The 23,556-nt window shown below is 47.0% G+C and overlaps 1 protein-coding gene across 3 annotated transcripts in view; it reads left to right on the forward strand.

Moving 5' to 3' along the window:
• tmem255a (transmembrane protein 255A) overlaps positions 1-23,556 on the forward strand; it is a 91,494-nt gene that overhangs the window by 22,462 nt on the left and 45,476 nt on the right. For all 3 annotated transcript variants that reach the window (XM_070882818.1, XM_070882820.1, XM_070882819.1), the window contains exon 5: positions 10,000-10,080. In XM_070882818.1, the coding sequence (XP_070738919.1) occupies positions 10,000-10,080 (81 nt within the window). The remainder of the gene's footprint in view (positions 1-9,999; positions 10,081-23,556) is intronic.

Genomic DNA, 23,556 nt, shown 5'->3' on the forward strand with positions numbered 1-23,556 from the left:
ACGTTAAAGGCGCTATATAAATACACGTTGCTGAAAACCATCCCAGTTTTTCAAATCTTCATATTTGTAATTCCTCATACTCTACAGCATCCTGGTGAATCTGGACTGTACCCTCTCTATTAGCTCAATATCCTTCTGATACGGTACTCCCAACTGTATTCTTTCTAAAGTTTTATATAGATATACCATCACACCTTGACTTTTATATTCTAAACTTACTGCAATATAACCCAGAATTCCTTCGTCTTTTTATGGACTTATCAATTTGAGGAGCTGCCTTTAATGTCTTATGAGACTAATTGATGTCCTGTTACTAACTGCTCCATTTTTGATCGGGGCCCAGGAGAGGCGAATTCGGGGCCCAGAAGAGGCGAGGGCCCAGGGGCAGCACGGGCCAGCCCACACTGCGATCTATGGATAGTAGGAGCATGTGTGCGCACTGGATCTGTGCAGCAGAGCTTGGTTTCCAGTCGTCTTGGTTAACCCTTGCCGCTGGATCAAGACCTAGCTCTGTCAAGCCCGTGTGGTGGCTGGTGTGCAATGGCCATCCCACATTAAAAGAATCCATGCACAGGCACCTTCCACCCTTCAATGTGTAGTTCAGGACCTAGAAAGTCAGCCCCCTCATTGAAACACCTGTGAACTCATCCTTTTTTGGTGTGGAAGTGGGTCATCCTCGATACGAGGGACTGCCTAATACCTACCTCTTATGAATCTGAGCCCCCAAATCCTTTCCCTCTTCCACATCACCCAGCTTTCCCCCAGTCAACGTATAATTATTACTTTTATTCTTTTTACCAAAGTAGACCACCTGACATTTATTGACATTGAATTCAATCTACTCCTCTTTTGCCTATTCCACCATCTTGTCAATATCCCTTTGCAGTTTCCTTTGGTCCTCTGACTGATTTATTTTTGCCCCTAGTTTAGTATCGTCTGCAAATTTAGACACCACTCCCCGTAGCTGTATATCAAAGTCATTGAAATACACGGCGAGTAGAAGCAGTCCCAGAACAAAGCCATGCAGGAGACCATTACCCACATTCAAACCACTCAGAAACTGCCCTTAACTCCTGCTTGCTCTTTTCTCCCTACAAATCAAATTTGCGCTTCTCCTCTAATTCCATATCTCTTAATCTTCCCCAACAGGCCCCTGTGTGGTACCTTGTGAAAAGCTTTCTGAATGTCCAAGGAGATCACATCCACTGCATTTCTCCCATCCACCATATCCGTCACCTCCTCGAAGAACTCACTCATGCATGATCTTCCTATCTGAATTCCATGTGGGCTGCTTTCCGCTCTCCCATGCTCCAGCACACATCTACTTTCAATAGAACCATGAAATATAATTCTTTGGGTTTCTGTTATTCCACCCCCTCCATTTCCCTCAGGATCCTTGATGTATCCCATCAGGTCCCAGCACTTTGTCCTCCGTTTAGATGAACGAACTTCTCTAATTCGTTCCTTAAATTCATTATATCTCTCATCTTGCTTTTAATCAATTCAGAATTTGCTTTCTCCCCATAATCCTGTTCTTCTGTAAACACAAACAAAATACTTGTTTATTTCTAGTTATCCTCTATTTACACACAAGTTTCTCCTCTCGAGTCCCACTTCACACTTAACAATTCTCTCTTTATTGACATTTAACTCCTTCCTGATTAGCCTTGGCTCAGTAGTATCACAATTGCTTATGAGTCAGAAGGGTCATGGGTTCAAGCCTCAGTTTATAGACTTGAGCACATAATCTAGGCTGATACTTCAGTGCAGTGCTGAGGGAGTATTGCACTGGCGGAGGTGCCGTCTTTCAGAGGAGACATTAAACTAAGGTCTGCCCTCTCGGGTGGAAGGTGGCATCGTCAGAACAGATGCGACAGAGATGGAAAAACTGAGAGAATGGAATAGAGTCCTTACAGGAAGCGGGGTGGGAGGAAGTGTAATGAAAGTAGCTGTGGGAGTCAGTGGGCTTATAGTGGATATTGGTCGACAGCCAATCCCCAGAAATGGAGACAGAGAAGTCAAGGAAAGGACGAGGTGGCGATGGACCAGGTGAAACTGAGGGAGGGGTGGAAAATGGAAGCAAAGTTGAGGAAATTTTCCAGTTTGGGCCAGAGCAGGAAGCGGCACTGATGCAGTTGTCAATGTACTGGAAAAAGAGGTGGAGATGGGACTGGAACAAAGAATGTTCCACGTATCCCATGAAGAGGCAGGCATAGATAGCTTGGACGCATAGGGGTTCCCATAGTGACCTCTCTTATTTGGAGGAAATCAGTGGCGTTAAAGGAGATGTTCAGCCAGACGGAAGAAGGTGGTAGTGGATGGGGACTGGGGGCAGGCGGTCCTGGTGAGGGATGGAGGCTTAGAGGGACTGGGTGTCGATAGTGAAAAGGAGACGGGTTGGGCCAGGAAACTGGAAACGATTAAAAGTGGTGGAGGTCATGGGAAGAGACTGAACAAGGAGAGAAGAAATAAAGCCGAGATAGGAAGAAATAAGTTTAGTAGGAGGAGGAACAGGCTGAAACAGTGGGTCTCCCAGGGCAGTCCTGTTTGTGAATCTTGGGAAGGAGATAGAAGCGGGCTGTGCAGGGTGGGGTTGACTGGAGGGGCGGAGGGAGGTAAGTTCTCCAGAACAATGCCTAGATGTTTGGTGATGGGGTACTGGTCCAGGGAGAGGTAGGAGGAGGTGTCGGAGAGTTGGCGTTCAGCCTCCGCAGGTAGAGGTCTGTTTAACCAACAACAACAACATTGTACTTGTCATGTATCGCACACTACTGTACATAACTATCTTACCATGCTATGCATGACTGTAACTAGAGATGACCTGTAACCACAAGCTTACCTTACCACCAGGGGTGCACTTGCAGAAGACACTGGATACCTGTCCCAGACAGGTATATAAGGACAGGTCTCAGGCAAGTGTGGCATTCGAGAGCTGTGTAATAAAGGTGCAGGTCCTGAGTGACCTTGACTTTAGTATGTGCCTCGTGTGAATCTGTACTGCAGGGACAGGACTTTACAGTGGTGACGAGGATGGGATTACAGAATCCACAGAATGGCGACCAACGACTCAGATGAAAAATACAATGCTGGAGATAATTGGGAGGACTTTATAGAAAGGCTCCAGCAAAGCTTCGTAACCAAAGACTGGTTGGGCGACGATAAAGCAGACAAGAGAAGAGCCCATCTCTTGACCAGCTGTGGCTCGAAAACATACGCCTTAATGAAGGACCTGCTGGCACCTGAGAAACCAGCAAGCAAGTCGTTTGAGGAGCTGAGCACACTGGTAAGAGACCACCTGAAGCCAGTGAGCAGCCTACACATGGCCAGACACAGGTTCTACAACTGCAGACGCTGTGTGGGCCAGAGCATACCCGACTTCGTGGCGGAACTTCGGAGGTTGGCTAGCTTGTGAGTTCTCTGATCAACTAAGGAGAGAAGTACTGAGAGACTTTTTTATTGAGGAAATAGGCCACGCAGGCATATTCCGAAAGCTTAGAGACCAAGAACTTGACCTTAGAGGCAGCAGCACTGGTTGCACAGACATTTTTGGCAGGAGAAGAAGAAACTAGGTTGATCTACACTGCGGGTACGACAACTAACGAAACAGCGGACAAGGGGTTCACAGCGTGAAACAAGCCGCTACCCCCACACACAGACAAAGGCAGGAGAGCAGGCCTCAACAGCAGGCAGTGGTGCCAGAAGCCATCAAGGGCCACATGAACGGCCGTTCACACCTCATCAACCCACAATGCGAGCAATCAACTACAAACTGAGAGAAGCTTGAGAGATCAGCCAGACGCAGTTCATCCTTTGGAAACAATGGAAGCGGTCTGTGCTGGAGATGTGGGGGAAGGCACTCATCAAGGGGGTGTCGATTTCAGCATGCTGTTTGCAGAAACTGCGACTATACAGGGCATCTGGCCTGCATCTGCAGAAAAATGGCAGCTCGGCTGGAATATGAATCGGAAGAGTCGGAAAGCAGACCAGAAGACGGTGGGGACAGTACCCAGGACACGGAGGTACAGTGGGTCAACACGATCAATGGCCACTGCTCTTACAACAAGACGCCTCCAATAATGATGAGGGTCCTACTCAATGGGATACCCGTCACCCGAGCTGGATACGGGAGCGAGTCAATCTCTCATGAGCGCTCAACAATTTGAACAGCTGTGGCCACACAAAAGAGACAGACCAAAGCTCACAAGGGTCGACAACAAACTAAGGACCTATACCAAATAAATCGTCCCAGTCCTTGGCAGCGCCATGCTCTCAGTCACACACAAAGGGACAGTGAACTGACTTCCCCTGTGGATTGTCCCCAGAGATCTCCCAGCACTGCTGGGGAGAAGCTGGCTGGCAAAACTAAACTGGAAATGGGATGATGTTCACACCATGTCGTCAGAGGAACGGACCTCCTGCTCAACAGTTCTAAGTCGATTTGAACATCTCTTTCAGCCAGGTGTGGGCACCTTCAAAGCGGCTAAAGTCAAAATCTACATCACACAGGATGCTAGACCGGTCCATCACAAGGCTAGAGGGAAAAGATTGAACATGAACTGGACAGGCTTCTGCGGGAAGGCATTATCTCACCCGTGGAATTTAGCGACTGGGCAAGTCCCATCGTCGCAATCATGAAGCCTGATGGATCTGTAGGAATCTGTGGGGACTACAAATCTACCATAAACAGAGTCTCCCTACAGGACCAATACCCGCTGCCCACAGCGAAGGACTTATTTGGCACATTGGCTGGAGGAAAACTTTTCTCAAAACTAGATCTCACATCTGCGTATATGATGCAAGAATTGACCGACGAGTCTAAGCTACTCACCACCATCAACACACATCGAGGCCTTTTCATGTACAATCAATGCCCATTCGGCATCAGGTTGGCAGCTGCTATATTTCAGCGCAACATGGAGAGTCTGCTCAAGTCCATCCCGGGGACGGTTGTATTTCAAGACGACATACTTATCATGGGCAGGGACACCGACTCCCATCTCTGCAATTTGGAGGAAGTACTAAAGTGGTTGGATCGGGTAGACCAAAGAGTTAAGAAATCCAAGTGCCTGTTTCTCGCACCCGAGGTTGAATTTTTGGGCAGAAGGATTGCCGCTGATGGAATCCGCCCAACAGAGTCCAAAACCGAAGCAATTCACCTGGCACCCAGGCCCCAGAATGTCTCAGAACTGCGCGCCTTTCTCGGGCTGCTCAATTACTTTGGGAACTTTATGCAGAACTTAAGCACGCTGCTGGAGCCTCTCCACGTGCTACTCAGAAAGGGGTGCGATTGGTTTTGGGGGGACGTCCAGGAACGTGCCTTCAATAAGGCACGCAACCTTCTGTGTTCCAACAGTGTTTTGGCTTTCTTTGATCTAGGTAAAAAGCTAGTTCTTACATGTGATGCATCAGCGTACAGGGTCCGATGCATTTTACAACATGTCAATAGTGCGGGTAAATTACAACCCATAGCTTATGCCTCCAGATCACTTTCACGGGTGGAGCGCGGGTACGGAATAGTGGAGAAGGAGGCGCTCGCGTGCGTGTACGGTGTCAAAAAGATGCAACAATACCTTTTCGGGGCCAAGTTCGCGTTAGAAACTGACCACAAGCCCCTCACGTCCCTACTATCTGAGAGCAAGGCAATAAATGCCAACGCCTCGGCACGAATTTAACGGTGGGCACTCATACTGGCCTCTTAAGATTACACCATGAGGCACAGACCAGGCACAGATAATTGTGCCGACGCACTTAGCAGGCTACCCCTGGCGACCACGGAAGAGTCTGACGAACAGGACTGTGAGATAGTTATGGCAATCAATGCCTTTTGAGTCCACAGGTTCGCCCATGACGGCTCGCCAAATCAGAGCCTGGACGACCAGCGACCCCACATTATCCCTAGTAAAAAGATGTGTCTTAACTGGTAACTGGGCAGAGGCTCGCGATGCCTGCCCCGAGGAGATCAAACCTTTCCATAGGCGCATGGATGAGCTGTCACTACAGGCAGACTGCCTGATGTGGGGCAGCCGAGTAGGCATTTGTCCGGGAGCACCACCGCGAGCACCCGGGGATCGTTCTCATGAAGGCCATAGCCAAATCCTACGTCTGGTGGCCTGGCATTGACACGGACTTGGAGCTCTGCGTCCGGCGGTGCACCATTTGTGCCCAACTCAGTAATGCCCCCAGGGAGGCCCACCTGAGCCCCTGGCCCTGGCACACCAAACCGTGGTCGCGGGTGCACGTAGACTATGCAGGGACAGGACTTTACAGTACTAATTTTGTTTCAAATGTTTCAGTTAATTTATAACATTTTGAATTTTAATTCACATTTTTCTGTAGCATGCTGAGTATGATCACATGAAAATTTCTGCTAGGACCATATAAGTTGTCCTGGTTGAATTATTGGCTCATGGGTGTTTATTGTGCCATATATAATATTAATTCATGTTTACATAATTGCTTCTAATCTGGCAACTGTTTTATTGGTTGAAATCTGTACTTGAAATTAAATTGTTACCTTGCCATAGAGAGAGTGCAGCGAAGGTTCACCAGACTGATTCCTGGGATGGGGGGATTGTCCTATGAGAAGAGATTGAATAGACTAGGCCTATATTCTCTAGAGTTTAGAAGAATGAGAGGTGATCTCATTGAAACCTACAAAATTCTTCCAGGGCTTGAGAGGGTTGATGCAGGGAGGATTTTTCCCCTGGCTGAGTAGTCCAAAACCAGGGGTCGCAGTCTCCGAATAAGGGATTGGCTATTTAGGACTATTTAGAAATTTCTTCACTCAGAAGATTGTGAATCTTTGGAATTCTCTACTCCAGAGGGCTGTGGAAGTTCAGTTGTTGAGCATATTCAAGACGGAGATCGATACATTTTTGGATATTAAGGGAATCAAGGGATATGGGGATAGTGCAAGATCAGCCATGATCTTATTGAATGGCGCAGCAGATTCGAGGGGCAAAATGGCCTGCTCCTGCTCCTATTTCTTATATTATGTATTGCCTCCCTGTGTTCAACAGTACATAGGGAGAAATTTGAGATCAATTTGCACTGCAGCAGCAACCCTGCGGCCTGAAGCGATATTGACGGCAGTACTTTTGTATTTAGTATTTGTGCTGTTGTAAGGCAAGAGTTAATCAGAATGTCTGAAGTCTGCTAATGTTATGCTGCTATTGATTTCCCTTTTATTTTGCAGTAATAGTCACCTTTAGCTTTTACCGGTTAAGCAAGAAAGTATAAGTCAATTTTGATGCCGTGACCACTGAACTGTCGAATAATAACTGACAAAGTAATAGACAATAAACTTAATCAAAAGACATTCCAGTGACTATGTACAAGCAGACACCCTCCCTTTGTTCATGCATTAGAATGCCTTGAAGCCTTGAAGATAAGCACCTACCCGAGAGAGAAAGTTGGGGAATTTTACAGGTCCATGCAAAAAGAACTTGTTAAAACTAAAATTATTAATAAGGGACAAGTTTGTTAAAGTTATGGAGATGTACTGGATAATTCAGAAATGTGTGGTTTGTCATGTAGAAGGGGTGGTGGAAAAAAGCTATCAAAAGTGGTCGTTGGAGCAGATACTGTAGCATTCGATTAAGGTCTGATCAACCTGTACAACTGAGCTCGAAAGTGTAATATGTTCGAATTCTCCGGCTAAAACTAGCAAGTTTTTATCTTAAGCGGCTGCTATTCAGTGTATGTTTAATTATTGTATGCTTAATAAATCAGTGAATCTGACATTTAATATTGTAGATCCTATTATTTTGAGGAGTAAATTGATGGAATGAGATGAAGTAAGGTGGGAGGAGGCTCATGTGGAGCATAAACACCATAGATCATCATAGGTGGTCCCTTGAACGAGGATGACTTGCTTCCACATGAGTTCACAGATGTTTCAATGAAGGCCCTGATGTTCCAGTCCTGAACTTCAATTGAGGGGGTGGAAGATGCCCGTGTGTGGATTTTATTTAACGTATGGTGACCGTTGCACATTAGTCACCACATGGGCCTGACAGAGCTGAGCCTTTATCCAGTGGCAAGGGTTAACTAGGACGACTGGAGACCTGCTCTGCTGCATGGACCTAGTGCACACACACATCGCAGTGTGGGCTGGCCCGTACTGCCCCTGGGCCCTCGGCTCTGCTGGGCCCCGTACCCTCATTCGCCGCACCTCCACCACGATCTCTCACCGCTCCTCCGCCACAAACATTTGTCGCACCTCCGACCACGAGCTCTTGCCACTCCTCCGCCACGAGCTCTCGCCGCACCTGCGACCACGAACTCTCGCCGCTCCTCCGCCACGATCACCCACCACTCCTCCACCCCGATCACTCGTCGCAATTCCGCCATGACCTTCCCGCTCCTCCGCAGACCTGTTGTGCTGAATGACCTGTTTCTGTGCTGTAAATTATAAGTAAGGACACCTATCCTCCCAACGCTGCAAAGAAACAGCTGGCAACTTTTTACACTGATTACTGCATTGAGTTGCATCTGCTTTGCTTGTCATTTTGACTACAGAGATCATTCAATCTTTAACTGAACTGAAACAGATGTGCTTAATGGGCCATGCAGTTTGATTCTCAAGATCAAACATTGCTTACAGCTTTCGTATACTGAGAAGCTGGGTTTTATTCTGAGCTAAACTTGCTTATTGAGAAATTGCTGCTTAATTTACAAATACTCTTCTATTAATACTCAGGATGTGGGCGTCACTGGCAAGACCAATAATTATTGTCCATTCCTAGCTGACTTTACAAAGTGATACTTATTACGAGGGGATGAGTGATGTACCAGATTTAGCGCTACTGTTTGGGAACTAGGTTTGAATCTAGTTCAGGCTGATAGGAACAGGAGTTGGCCATTCAAATGGATGATGGTTCATCTGTCTCTTAACTCCATATACTGTCTTGGTTCCGTAATCCTCAGTAGCCTTGCCTATCAATCTCCGTTTTGAAATTTTCAATTGACCCTTTGCCTCAACAGCTTTTTGAGAGCGAGTTCCAGATTTCCACTACCCTCTGTGAAGGAGTGCTTTCTGACATCAGCCCTGAACAGCCTAGCTCTAATTTTAAGGTTATGCCCCATTGATGGGATAGTCTCTTCTGTGACGGCGAGGAACCAAAGCATAATTAAATTGCAATCTCGATCCAGTTGCCAAATCGCGCTAAATTAACAATCTGGCTGGACTGTCAGTGGCTGCCCTATCGGTGCCATTGAGGATTCTTTACTGAGTTAGGAGTTGAGCTGTATTATGGCACAGTATTGAGAGAGCTTTAAAGTGCCTGCATCTAAGCTGAGCTGTATCTGACCAGGGTGTGCTGGATGCAAAAAGTGGAAAATATAAATGCCAACCTAAAAATAACTAGCAAGAGCTGACCAGCAGTTTCAAAACAGCTGACCACTCAAAAACAGATCTTAAATATAAGCTTATGACATGTGCAAACTACTGGATGCACAGCAAGACGTGGTCTTGGAACCTAATCTGTTACTGTATACTCCGTTACTTCACTCTTGGAACAGATAACCCCATCAGCACACAACAGCCTGAAGGAAATACAAGTGTTGAAGGCACATGGTTTGTTTTATGTGGGGCCTTGAAGCATGTTTCACCCCACTCTGGCCCTCCCTCCCCCTCCCCCTCCCCCTCCCTCCCCCTCTTCCCCCCCCCCCCTCCAATTTGGGCGTAGGAGCCCCTGAACAATGCTAAGGTTGAAGGACTCCGATCTGTGCCGAATGTCAGTGCCCCAGAATTCCGAATATTCGTGCCAACCGTGAACTCGTCACATTTGGGATAATGCCCTATTGCCCAGCGTAGACCCTTCACTCTACAATGTGAGACTTTCTAACTGGTTCAATAAAAGTGTTAAGCTTTGATACAGTTGTTAAAATTTAAATTTGCTCTTCAAAATCTTGTCTGTTTTCAGTGCAGAGAGTGAAGCAGATCTCAGTTGCCTTATAAAATGTTGAATAGTAATGCTTTTTTTCCTTTTGCTGCAGGATATCAGACCGTTCCATGCGGGGAGATGTCAGTATTATTCCAGTGGCACTCCATACCCTTCAGATGATTATAATGCAGAGGTACGTTTGCCAGTGCGGGCTCAGCATTGTTATTGTGTTGGCATTTCTGAGTGGCTCAAAGTTGCTCTTTACCGTGGCTCAAACATAACAAACCTGGACATTCTCTATCATGTACACGGACCCCTTTTACTCCTATTACTTTGGTTTTGTTCCTATTTTTTGTTTCAGCATATCTTCGTGCAGTACTGTGGGGAGGTGAGATGACTCCCTACAAGGATCATGTGGATACATAAGAAATAGGAGCAGGCCATTTGGCCCCTCGAGCCTGCTCCGCCATTCAATAAGATCATGGCTGAGCTGATCATGGACTCGGTTCCACTTCCCTGCCCGCTCCCCATAACGCTTTACACCCTTATTGCTCAAAAATCTGTCTATCTCCGCCTTAAGTATATTCAATGACCCAGCCTCCACAGCTCTCTGGGGCAGAGCATTGCATAGATTTACAATGCTCTGAGAGAAAAAATTCCTTCTCATCTAAGTTTAAAATGAGCAGCCCCTTATTCTGAGACTATGTCCCCTAGTTTTAGTTTCCCCTATGAGTGGAAATATGCTCTCCTGCATCCATCTTGTCGAGCCCTCTCATTATCTTATATGTTTCAAGACCACCTCTCATTCTTCTGAACTCCAATGAGTAGAGGCCCAACCTACTCAATCTATCTTTATAAGTCAACCCCCTCATCTCCGGAATCAATCTAGTGAATCTTCTCTGAACAGCCTCCAATGCAAGTATATCCTTCCTTAAAATCGGAGACCAAAACTGTACGCAGTACTCTAGATGTGGCCTCACCAATACCCTGTACAGTTGCAGCAGGACTTCTCTGCTTTTATACTCTATCCCTCTTTAATAAAGGCCAACATTCCATTTGCCTTCCTGATTACTTGCTGTACCTGCATACTAAGTTTTTGTGTTTCATGCACAAGGACCTCCAGGTCCCTCTGTACTGAAGCACTTTGCAATTTTTCTCCATTTAAATTATAATTTGCTTTTCTATTTTTTCTGCCAAAGTGAATAACCTCACATTTTTCCATATTATACTCCATCTGCCAAGTTTTTGCCCACTCTCTTAGCCTGTCTATATCCCTTTGCAGATTTTTTGGGTCCTCCTCACAATTCACTTCCCCACAGTGAGGGAGTGAAGGATAATTAAAGGATGAGTCACCTCAAGGAAGGACAAAGCACTGTGGTCACAGTCACAAAGGATGGACTGTAGTTTGTGACTTTCGTTGGGGCAGTTTTGGTACTGTGTCAGGGGTGGAAACCTGATTGGAGAAATTCAGATCTAGAATTGCAGGAAAGGTGGGCACAAATTTGGGAAGTGACAACATGTTGAAGGACGTTTAAGAGGAAAGGGAGTTGGAGATGGGGACACAGCTTGTAGTTTAGGATGGTTTGTTTGGGAAGGGGTGATGATGGGGAGTTGGATATTACCTAAGGAGAGGGAACCATTTACAATGTCAGCTGACATGGGACCCAGGAAGGGAAGTTGGGTGGGCAGCAGTTTAGTGGGAATGAGGTTAAGGGAGCAGGAGATGGATCTCATGATCAGGGTGAGTGTGAGGGAGATGGTAGAGAATGACGTGGGTTCAGAGTTGGGTGGGGGGAGCCTTGTGGGACATTTGGCTTTATGGGCACGGGGAAGCAGTTGAATAGATGATCTCAAATATTGGTGACCAAGAAATTCATGAGCTGCTCACACCCGTTGTGGGCAGAGAGGGTGGAGGGAGCAAGGAAGAGGCGTTTAAACCGATGGTTTAATATGTGTTGTGCATAATGTTCCAAGTAATTGGTGGTTCTGGCAGAGGAGTGTGAGGCCTGATGGCACTTGATGTGATCCAGCCAGATCTGGTGATGGATGGCAAAACCAGTGTGCAAGACACACTCATGTCTGCGCCCCTTGAACTTGGAGCGAAGATGTGGGGTCATACCGGGGGAAAGAAAGGATGGGAGAGAGTAAAGGTTTTGCTGGGGACAAGAGCTTCAAAGGAGGGGGCGTGGTTGAGCAGATGGAGGCTGCAGTAGGCTCGTGGTGAATAGAGGAGCTGAAGATTAGGAAGTTGGAAGTTTGATGGTGTAGTTGGAAGTGTCTTGGAAGTTTTTTCTGAGCTGTACGCATAAGGAAGAGGGATTGTAAGGGGTTGCGGGGATGTGGGTGGTGAGGGCTACAAGAAATGGTCGGAGATGGCTTTGTCTTTAATGAAGACTATGGGAGTAGAGAGGCCAAGGTCCAGGAAATGCCCATGAATATGCATAGAAGAGTTGATGTTTAGGGAGGGCAGTGAATTCAAAGGCGAACGGGTAAGGGGAGCCAAGACAGAGGTTGAAATTGGGAGATTGTTCAGTGCAGAGACTCGGGGACGAAAGGATGGAAGATATCAGCGCAAATCTCGGGGTGGGTCTTGGGATAGCCATAGCCAATGAGGATTTTAAAGAAAAGGCGAAAAGGATGGATCAATGTGAGGTGTTTGAAGGAGGAGACTACCAGAGGAGAAGGGCGAGATGCCATGTTGTGCTTTAGTGATGAGCGCCGCACCACGACCATGGTGGTTTGGGCGGGACAGGAGATAATAAGTACAGCCAGGCATTGAGGCTTCAGTAAGGGGCAAAGTGTTGCTACCCGTGAGCCAGATTTCAGTCAAAGCCATGATGTCAATTCAGTGACTCATAATCAGGTCGTGGATGGCAAGGACAGCATGGGCACGATGAGCCGAATGGCCTCCTTCTGTGCTGTGTCATTCTATGATCTTGTCGGCATGTGAACAGACAATGTGGAGACAGACGATGATTGTTAATTCCACTTGTAGTGTCCATGAGGACAGTGGTGGGTGGGGGGGAGCAATACAGGTAGGAGCAGTGATCCTGTTAAAACTGCATGCACTCTGGAGGTCCCACGCGGCTGGCTCACCGGCTTTTAAATGGAAAAACCACACCTGCGATAATTGGAATGTTAAAGAGGCCGCGCACCCAAAAAATTAGAGGATCATTAAGTAGCAGGTTAGCACCCAGTGACCTGCTCGATAGCAAGGTCAGAGAGAAGGGAATGGGGCAGTTGGAGTTGCTGCTCATGAGGCAGTGACAGGTGTCTTGATGGACCCTTCAAAGAATGCCAAGAGAGGCCCAGTTGGGGTAGGCATTATGGGTTATTCAAGGAGGATTCAAGCCTGGGACGGTGACCGGAAAGCAGAATGGTAGAGGAGTAATGGTGGGTTGGGGTAGGGATTAGGGGGCAAAGTGCCCGAGATGGAAGAAATGAAAGGGAGATACAAGTAATGTGCTGAAGTCCAGAGTGACTGACAAAATATGTACATGAACTGTGGAGGGCATAGTGTCCTCAGATATACAACCTACAAATAGAAAAGGATGTGGCAGAGATAGGTCTTGAAATTCAAGTATTTTAAATGCCATATTTAGGATTGAGTTGGACTGGACTATGAATGGATCCCTGAAGTATTGTTAGCTTTTATTATTTAAGTGATCTGTACTCGGTGCAATGTATCCTATAATGTACTCGAGTACAACTTAAATCCAGGAGACTACTTTAGGAGAGCATTTATACATCCCAGGAAAGTCCTTGAGTTTGCCACTTGCACATGAGAGGTATACTTCAGTAAAACAGGGTTCATTCCAAGTCTTGGATGACACCTTTGACAAATGTAATCAAGTTATTATAGGCATTGCCTTTGTAAGAGATATTGTTTTGGATTGTCCTTGTATATAGGGCATTGAACCATAGAATCATAGAAGTTTACAGCACGCAAGGAGGCCATTTCGGCCCATTGGATCCATGCCAGCCAACAAGAGGCTATCCAGTCTAATCCCACTTTCCAGCTCTAGGTCCGTAACCCTGCAGGTTACGGCACTTCAGGTGCACATCCAAGTACTTTTTAAATATGGTGAGGGTTTCTGCCTCTACCATCCTTTCAGGCAGTGAGTTCCAGACCCCCACAGCCCCCACATTTCTGTGTGAAGAAATTTTCCCCTCAAATTTCCTCCAAACCTTCTATCAATTACTTTAAATTTATGCCCCCTGGTTGTTGACCCCTCTGCTAAGTGAAATAGGCCCTTTCTATCCACTATATCTAGACCCCTCATAATTTTATATATCTCAGTGAGGTATCCCCTCAGCCTCCTCTGTTCCAATGAAAACAAATCCAGCCTATCCAATCCGTCTCCACTCCCGGCAACATCCTCGTAAATCTTCTCTGTATCCTCTCCAACGCAATCACATCCTTCCTGTAATGCGGTGACCAGAACTGCACGCAATACTCTAGCTGTGGCTTAATCAGTATTTTATACAGTTCAAGCATAGCCCCCCCCCCGTTCTTGTATTCTATGCCTCGGCTAATAAAGGCAAGCATTCCGTATGCCGCCTTAACCACCTTATTTACCTGGCCTGCTACTTTCAGGGATCTGTGGACATGCACTCCAAGGTCTCTTTGTTTCTCTACATTTCTCCGTATCCTACCATTTAATGTGTATTCTCTTTCCTTGTTGGCCCTCCCAAAATGCATTACCTCACACGTCTCTGGATTAAATTCCATTTGCCACTGTTCTGCCCACCTGACCAGTTGATTGATATCTTCCTGCAGCTTTCTTCTTCTTTATCAACCACACAGCCTATTTTAGTATCATCTGCAAACTTCTTAATCATACCCCCCTATATTCAAGTCTAGATCATTGATGTATACCACAAAAAGCAAGGGAGCCAGTACTGAGCCCTGCGGAACCCTACTGGATATAGCCTTTCAGTCACAAAAACATCCATCAACCATTACCCTTTGCTTCCTGCCTCTGAGCCAATTTTGGATCCAACTTGCCAGTCGGACCTGGATCCCAAGGGCTTTTACTTTTGTGACCAGTCTGCCATGTGGGACCTTATTAAAAGCTTTGTTAAAATCCATATATACTACATCATACGCTTTGCCTTCATCGATCCTCCTGGTTACCTCCCCTCAAAATTCAATCAAGTTAGTCAGACACGACCTTCCCTTAACTAATCCGTGCTGTCTGTCCTTGAATAATCCGTGTCTTTCTAAGTGAAGATTTATTCTGTCCTTTGAATTCAAAGCAAGGATGTAATGTAGAATTTGTACGAGACATTGATTAGGCCATAGTTGAGTATATTGCGCAGTTCTCGACAGCCCCTTACAAAAGGATATCAGAATCATTGGTATAGATTCACTTGGATGATACCAAGAATGAGAGGTTAGTTACGGAGAAAAGCTCAAACAATGGTGGCTTTTAAAAATAATTCTGAAAGGTTTTTTTAAAAAAAGAGGATGAGTAATGAAAAGGTAAGCCATGAAAGTTTGCTTCTGCTGGCTGGCGTATCCGTAATGAGGGGAGGCATGACCTCCTGGATTATCACTATGAAGGAGGCATTTAGAATCAAATTCACAGCAGGTCATTAAAATGGAATGTTTTACCACAAGTGTCTATTCAGGCAGAGATGATCACATAATTGTGACGGATACAGAGATCTGTTACACTTCACGTCTTAAAGATATCTATTAGGAGATTTTGAGAGTCACTTTAATTTGCTCACTGCATGATAAGAGAGAATCTCTCGGCTTTCTGTGTGTGTCTCTGCTGACTTGTCTTCTCCATGTTGAAGTGGATAGTGTCAGGTATGTAAACTGTCACTTCAAAGGCAAATGAGTTGCTGCTGATTGGACAAGATGAGTCCATATAGGCGACAGAATCACTGAATATTGTTTACCTGGCTGTAGAAGGCTGAGAAATTACCTTCGACCTGAGGTCTTTAAAATGATGAAGGGATTTGATAGGGTAGACAGAGATGTTTTCACATTTAAGGGATTCAGAAACTAGGGCCCCAAGTTTCCACACACGGCAAAACAGGCGCCCTTCCGAGCTGGGCGCCCGTTTTGCGCGCCGAAAACTGTGCCTGAAAAAAAAACGCACTATTCTCGAGCGCTTTGCAGCTCGATGTCTGCTTGGTGCGGCGCCCAGGGGGCGGAGCCTACCACTCGCGCCGATTTTGTAAGTAGGAGGGGGCGGATACCATTTAAATGAGTTTTTTCGTGCCGGCAACCCTGCGCGTGCGTGTTGGAGCGTTCGCGCACGCGCAGTGTGAAGGAAACATTGGCAATCGGCCATTTTGTAGTTCAGTTTTTAACATTTTTTAATAAAACCACATTGCCATCAGCACTGAGACTTCTTGCAGCAGTGAGAAGGCTGCAGGAAGCCTCAGAAGTTGAGGCAGCCGTTTCCCGACAGGCCCGACCGACGGCATGGGGGCCTTCCCCCCCCCCCCCCCCCCCCCCCAGCCGTCGGGAATGGCTGCCTCAACTTCTGAGGCTTCCTGCAGCCTTCTCACTGCCTCCCCCCCGCTGCTGTTGGTCGGGCCCTCACTGCCCCCCCCCACCCCCCCTGCCGTCGGGAACGGCTGCCTCCTCCCTGCTTCCCCCCCCCCTGCTGCTGTCGGTCGGGCCCTCACTGCCTTCCCCCCCCCCCCCCCCCCCCCGCCATCGGGAACGGCTGCCTTCTCCCCGCTGCTGTCGGTCGGGCCCTCACTGCCTTCCCCCCCCCCCCCCCCCCCCGCCATCGGGAACGGCTGCCTCCTCCCCGCTGCTGTCGGTCGGGCCCTCACTGCCTCTCCCCCCCCCCCCCTCCCCCCGGCCATCGGGAATGGCTGCCTCCTCCCCGCTGCTGTCGGTCGGGCCCTCACTGCCTCCCCCCCCCCCCCCCCACCCCTGCCATCGGGAATGGCTGCCTCAACTTCTGAGGCTTCCTGCAGCCTTCTCACTGCTGCCTCCCGCTCCTGCCCCCGCTGCCATCGGTCGGGCCCTCACTGCCTCCCCCCGCTGCCGTCGGTTGGGCCCTCACTGCCTCCCCCCCCGCTGCCGTCGGGAACGGCTGCCTCAACTTGTGAGGCTTCCTGCAGCCTTCTCCCTGCCTGAAGCACTTTCACACAGGTAGGAACATGGTTTATTTAATCTTTTCTTTGCTTATAAATTTTTATTCAGGTTGGAAATATTTGTACAAGTATAACTAAGGATTTATTGTAGAATGTAATGACATCCCTTCCCCTCCCCCCACCTCGTTCCGGACGCCTAATTTAGTAACCTGCGCCTGATTTTTTTTAATGTGTAGACAAGATTTTTTCAGGCCTACAAAAATCTTCACTTGCTCCATTCTAAGTTAGTTTGGAGTACGTTTTCACTGTGGAAACTTTCAAATCGGGCGTCAGTGGCTGGACACGCCCCCTTTTGAGAAAAAAATTCTGTTCCAAAGTGAAACTGTTCTACATGACTAGAACTGCAGAAAACTTAAATGTGGAGAATTGCGATTTCTAAGATACTCCGTTCTCCACCAGTTGCTCCTAAAAATCAGGAGCAAATCATGTGGAAACTTGGGGCCTAGGGGCCATAAATATAAGATAGTCACTAATAATAGGGAATTCAGGAGAAACTTATTTACCCAGTGAGTGGTGAGAATCTGGAACTTGCTACCACAAGGAGTAGTTGAGACGAATAATGTAGATGCTTTTCAGGGGAGGCTAGCACACGAGGGGGAAAGGAATAGAAGGATATGAAGAGGGGTGGGAGGAGGCTCGTGTGGAGCATTAACACCGGCATCGACCATTTGCCTACTGGGTATGATGACCTTCACCCCATTGATCAGCTCTTCCAGTTGTACTGTACTACAGTCCGTGGAGAGGGGGCCTGTGCCGAAGCTCCCCGAGGGTGGGTTCAACTTCCACTACAAGTCTTTGTTTGTGGACACCTTTTATTTATATGTCCAAGGAATTGTAAACTTTCTGTAATCAAGAGACATCGGTGGCCTTGATCTATTGCTACTGTTTTTATTTTCAGTAGCCCGATTCGTAGATTATAGTATAAGCCACACACTCCGATAGTGTGAGCATGCTTCAGCTTTCCAGCGAGCAAGTTAGAGTTTTGCTTCAAGCCTGGGCAGCCCTACATCACCAGATACTGTATGTATAAGGTCCATCTGTTCAGAAGGCACAAGGATTCACTTACAGGAGTAATGTTGACACAGAGCACTGAGAAAAATATCGAACGCATCATGTGGGAGATCGAGCAAATGGTTCCATAATATTGGTGCCGTGCTCCTGTTTGTTCACGAAAACCCCCAAAAGTCCCAAGCCTTTTCGGGGGGGGGTGGGGGATGGTGGGGTCAGTCTGCCCCTGTAATACAGTCCCAAAATCAGAACCATCATTTAAAAAGGAGCTGCATAATTGTAAAGGACTTGCTTAAGAGAATACTGGATATGGGCATAGAAGTAGAATTAGAGTAAGTGGCTCCAGTTGATGAGCTGTCAGCAGGACATGTGCGGTGGGCCAAGTGTCCTCCTCTTGTGCTGCCATTTCTAAGACTTCAGCACTGCCATGCTTAGTATTGAAAACTACAACTTGATATTCTCTACTTAGTGTCTGACTCTGAGAGAGTTTCACTGGAGGCGATATAATGAAGAAGGAAAAAAATGAAGTATGATTTTTTTTTTTGTAAAACTAGATTTTAATCGGAGAACATTAGTCTTAAATAAATCCTTTTCTTTTGTTGCAATTTTCAGACGTTCTTCGCTATCTCAGCCACACCTTCAGCTCAGTTTTTGTTGCACATTTCTACATGATTGTTAGAAAAAAAAACTCCAGCCACTAATTTCAGGTAATCATGCAGGCTCTGCGATCGTACGTCCTCTGTTACAGCAGAGTCCAGACATTTTGCCAGCTTTGTGTATAGTACTTGTGAAATCCATGCTGCATTGTGAACGTTTCTTCCTTTGAGCCCCTTTCCTCCCACCCCCAGTTTTCTCCTCATTCTGAAGTTGGGGAATGAAAACTGCCTTTGGAGAGGGGGAGAAATCAATGTTCTGGTACCTTGGCTGAGTCACCGTTCTTCATAGAAACATACATAGAAACAGAAAATAGGTGCAGGAGTAGGCCATTTGGCCCTTCGAGCCTGCACCACCATTCAATATGATCATGGCTGATTATTCACCTCAGTATCCCTTTCCTGCTTTCTCTCCATACCCCTTGATCCCTTTAGCCGTAAGGGCCATATCTAACTCCCTCTTGAGTATATCCAATGAACTGGCCTCAACAACTCTCTGCGGCAGGGAATTCCACAGGTTAACAACTCTCTGAGTGAAGAAGTTTCTCCTCATCTCAGTCCTAAATGGCCTACCCCTTATCCTTAGACTGACCCCTGGTTCTGGACTTCCCCAACATCGGGAACATTCTTGCTGTCCAATCCCATCAGAATTTTATGTTTCTATGAAATCCCCTCTCATTCTTCTAAACTCTAGTGAATACAGGCCCAGTCGATCCAGTCTCTCCTCATATGTTAGTCCTGTGTGAATCCTAGACAATGATGGCTAACCTGGTGATTGTTCATGAGAGGCATTCTAGCAGTGCTTTAATCCTCTCCTTGTGCACACCCTTTCTAACGAGGGTCACTCTATAGCAATCAGGAACAGGAGCCCTGGCTGATCATTCTTTCCTTCCACCCCCTCACCTCTCCTTCCTCACTAGGAACACAGGCCAAAGGGAGAGGTACAACCATATATCAAGAATTTGGGAGAGATAGAGGCACAGATAGCCAGATCAATTCCAGGATGTGACAGGGAGGACAACATAAGCCATGTCCAAAATATGGGGGTTGGGGAAAGCATACCCCTAATGCCACCCCAATTGAGATTGGCTAACTCGGCCCCATCTAGGAATTGTACCTGGGGACTTCCTGATGCATGTGGCTCAGTGCGGAGAGTTGTGTATTCAACTATCATAGCAGTCCCAACTGCTGAGCATGAGCCTGTCGCTTTTATAATAACTACAGGTGGCTAAAACCTCTTCTTGCATTTTAAGGGTTAACATTGCCCACCTTCAAAGAGATATGGAGGTTATTTTGACTTTTGGTGATATCAGATCAGCTGCCCGTTCTACATCTCTCCCGATCTTAGAAATCTACAGTGCAGAAGGAGGCCATTTCGGCCCATCGTGTCCGTGCCAGCCAACAGAGAGCCACACAGCCCTTGGTCAGCAACCCTGAAGATGACATATAAACCAATGAACAATGGCGGACAGGTAAAGCGCATCCAGCCCAACCAGTCCGCCCCACACAACTGAGACCCCCTTGTACTGAAACATTCTATACTCCACCCCAACCAGAGCCATGTGATCTGTGGACTAGTTGGAACTAAGTTGAGGCTCTCCAACTCATTCAGAACCATTGCAGCCATTTTTCAGCTCAAAAGTCTGAGCCAGATTTTAACAGTAATCTCCCAGACAATTTGTTTTTTTAAATAGAAATGATTTAGTTGATTCACTTTCCAATAACATAGGAAGGAACAAATGGAAGCTAGGAACAGGAGGAGACCATTCAGCCCCTCCAGCCTGTTCTGCCATACAATTAGATTGTGGCTGCTCTGTATCTTCACTCTGCTTGTCCACTTTGGTTCTGCAACCTTTAATACACTTGCCTAACAAAAATCTATCAGTCTCCGTTTTGATATTTTCAATTGACCCCCATCTAATTCCTATTCTTTCTACACTATTCTATATTCTGTTGTCGTTTGTCCCTCCTATTTTTCTGTGTTCCTTGTCTCCCCTCCCCCGACAAATGAGTTTAAACTCTCCCCACAGCACGAGTTAACCTCCCTGCGAGGACATTAGTCCCGGCCCTGTTCAGGTGCAACCTGTCCGGCCTGTACAGGTCCCTCCTGCCCCAGAACCCGTCCCAATGCCCCAGGAATCTGAAGCCCTCCCTCCTGCGTCACCTCCTTGGCCATCCACACCATCTTCCTGATTCTGTACTGACCAGCACGTGGCATTGGGTAAACCAGAGATTACCACCTTTTGAGGTCCTGTTCTTTAATCTTTTTCCTAGCTCCTGAAACTCTGCCGGTCGGATTTCCGCCCTTTTCCGACCTATGTCATTGGTTCCAACATGGACCGTGACTTCTGGCTGCTCCCCTCCCTCTCACAGAATGTGCTGCACCTGTTCGGTGATGTCCTTTACCCTGGCACCAGGGAGGCAACACACTGTTCAAGATTTGCGCCTGTGATTACAGAAGCAACTATCTATCTCCCTGACTATCGAATCCCCTAGAACAACTGCATTTCTACACTTTCTTGTGCCCCCCCCCCCCACATCATCCCCCCCCCCCCCATACAGCTGAGTCTCCCATGGTGCCGTGGATTTGGCTCTGACTGTACTCCCCTGAGGTGTCATCACCCTGAAGACTAGTTTGTGCGTGCCACGTTCCCAGGGGAGTCCTGCCTGTTCCTCCTCGTCTGCCTGCTACTCACCCACTCAATCTCCGCCTGAACTCTCTGCAGCTGAGGGGTGACCACCTCCTGTAACGTGCTATCCAAAAACTCACCGCTTCCTGTACGTGCTGTAGTGACGCCAGCCGCCCCTCAAGCTCTGAAACCCTGCACTTCCAATATATCTCCCTTTTCTTCTCCTTCCTCCTCCTCTGCCAATTTTTACCCCTCATCTTCACGCTAGAAGGTATTCACTCACAAGTGGATGACAGACCCACAGGCACTAGTGGCCCTCTGCCTCTTCAAGTAGCCATTATTCACCTGAAAGTCTCCACAATGAGTGCTGAGGGGTCATTCTACTATGGGAATGGGGGGGGGGGCGGGAAGGGGAAGAGAGAAAGGTGGGGATTAGCCAAGTGTGCAATCCTGTTCTCGTGCAACATCTGCACAAACCACCTTCCGGTTGGAGTCAGTGACGAGTTATTAGGAGTAGGAACTGTCGTCAATGTTCCCCTCCTCAATCCAGGGCCAAGTGTATCTTCCCCGACTGTGATAAGAGTGGCAATTAACAGAGCATGCCTGAACCTGCCGTTTGTTAGACCAACAACCCATCCTGCACTTCTGTGTATTGGTTAAAAAATCAATTGCAGGTGAAAATCCCCAGTTAAAGTCATTTTGAATTTACTCAATGCAAAAACAAGGTAAAGGTATAAGGACATAAGAACATAAGAAATAGGAGCAGGAGTAGGCCATTTGGCCCCTCAAGCCTGCTCCGCCATTTAATAGGATCATATCTGATCTTGGGCTCAGATTCCCTGCCTGCTCCCCATAACCCTTCACTCCCTTATTGTTCAAAAATCTATCTATCTCCACCTTAAATATATTAAGTGACCCAGCCTCCACAGCTCTCTGGAGCAGAGAATTCCACATGTAACTTTGAAAGCAAAACTATGTATAGCTGAAGTTCCACAAATGCAATTGGCAAGAACAGAGTCAAAGTTAGATTATAGCTAGAAGAAAAAACAAAAATGGGGAAGGAACAGTGGCTGGGGGCGGGGGGCTTTAAACAATGTTCCCTCTAATATTTTTTTCGGTGCGGTATTTCTTCCAGCGGCAGCAGCTGGTGATTGGCCTGTGTGGAACCTCATGATTGGTGCATGGTCGCGCACCTTAGGGGGAACATTGATGGTAGCGGGGGGGGGGGGGGTGATAAATTCTTAAAAATGGAAAGCCTGACCCCCAACCTGCTGTGTGACTCAGATTTTAGCAGCCATTTTGGGTTTAATGGCTATGGGCTGGGTTTCCCGGGGCTCTGGAAACCTGGCAGATAAAGGGAGGCGAGAACTCCTGGATCCAGCAGGTAAGTGCTTTTTCAGAACTGACTGCTGGCCAGGAGGAGCAGGAGTGTTCCTCCGCCCCCCCCCCCCCCCCCGACCCCCTCGCAACTTCCAGGACAACCTCTTTGTGTCAACCCGATCTCTTACCCCGTCCCCCCAGGATCGAGGTCATGCTCGTCTGCAATGTATTCTAAATGGTTACAGCCGCTGCCTTTTTTTTTTAGTTGTGCCTGTACCTCGAGACCTTGAAACAATCATTGTTCATATACAGGATAGCAAGTTCTGAAAGGACTGCACCATGCCTCATGTTTGGAGGGATGTTCTCAATAATAGTATTAATTTAAATGAAACATTTGAGAACACCACTATTGCAAGGTTATTTAGTAAATAAGGAAAGCTGGAAATTAATTTGTCTTGGGTTTTATATATTTTTGGTGTTTAATATGAAAACTCGAAAACCCTAATCACATGGGCAGTAAAGGCAAATTGCTGCTCTCCCAGATTTATTTATTTAATTTTCTACTTGCAGTATACAAGGGACATATTTTCTTTGGTTTGCATTTTTAATTTCTAATAATCAATCAAAAAACATGTCGTCTTTTTCTCTGGGAGGATCTCATACAAACTTTATTCCCAATTCTTTCTGTGGAAATGCGCACCTCTCAAATTCTACCAGATCCTTGTTCCCACCCCCTTGCAGCAGGGTAAACCCTAACCCCTCATGAGCAATGCCATGGGAGATTGGTTAGTATTTTTTTTAAATCATACCATAAGAAATAGGTGCAGGAGTAAGCCATTTGGCCCCTCTCACCTGCTCTGCCATTTAATATCTGATCTGACCATGGACTCAGCTCCACTTCCCTGCCCGCTCCCTATAACCCTTTATTTC

Source organism: Pristiophorus japonicus, chromosome 6 (genome assembly GCF_044704955.1).
Source record: "Pristiophorus japonicus isolate sPriJap1 chromosome 6, sPriJap1.hap1, whole genome shotgun sequence".
In the NCBI taxonomy this organism is placed as follows: domain Eukaryota; kingdom Metazoa; phylum Chordata; class Chondrichthyes; family Pristiophoridae; genus Pristiophorus; species Pristiophorus japonicus.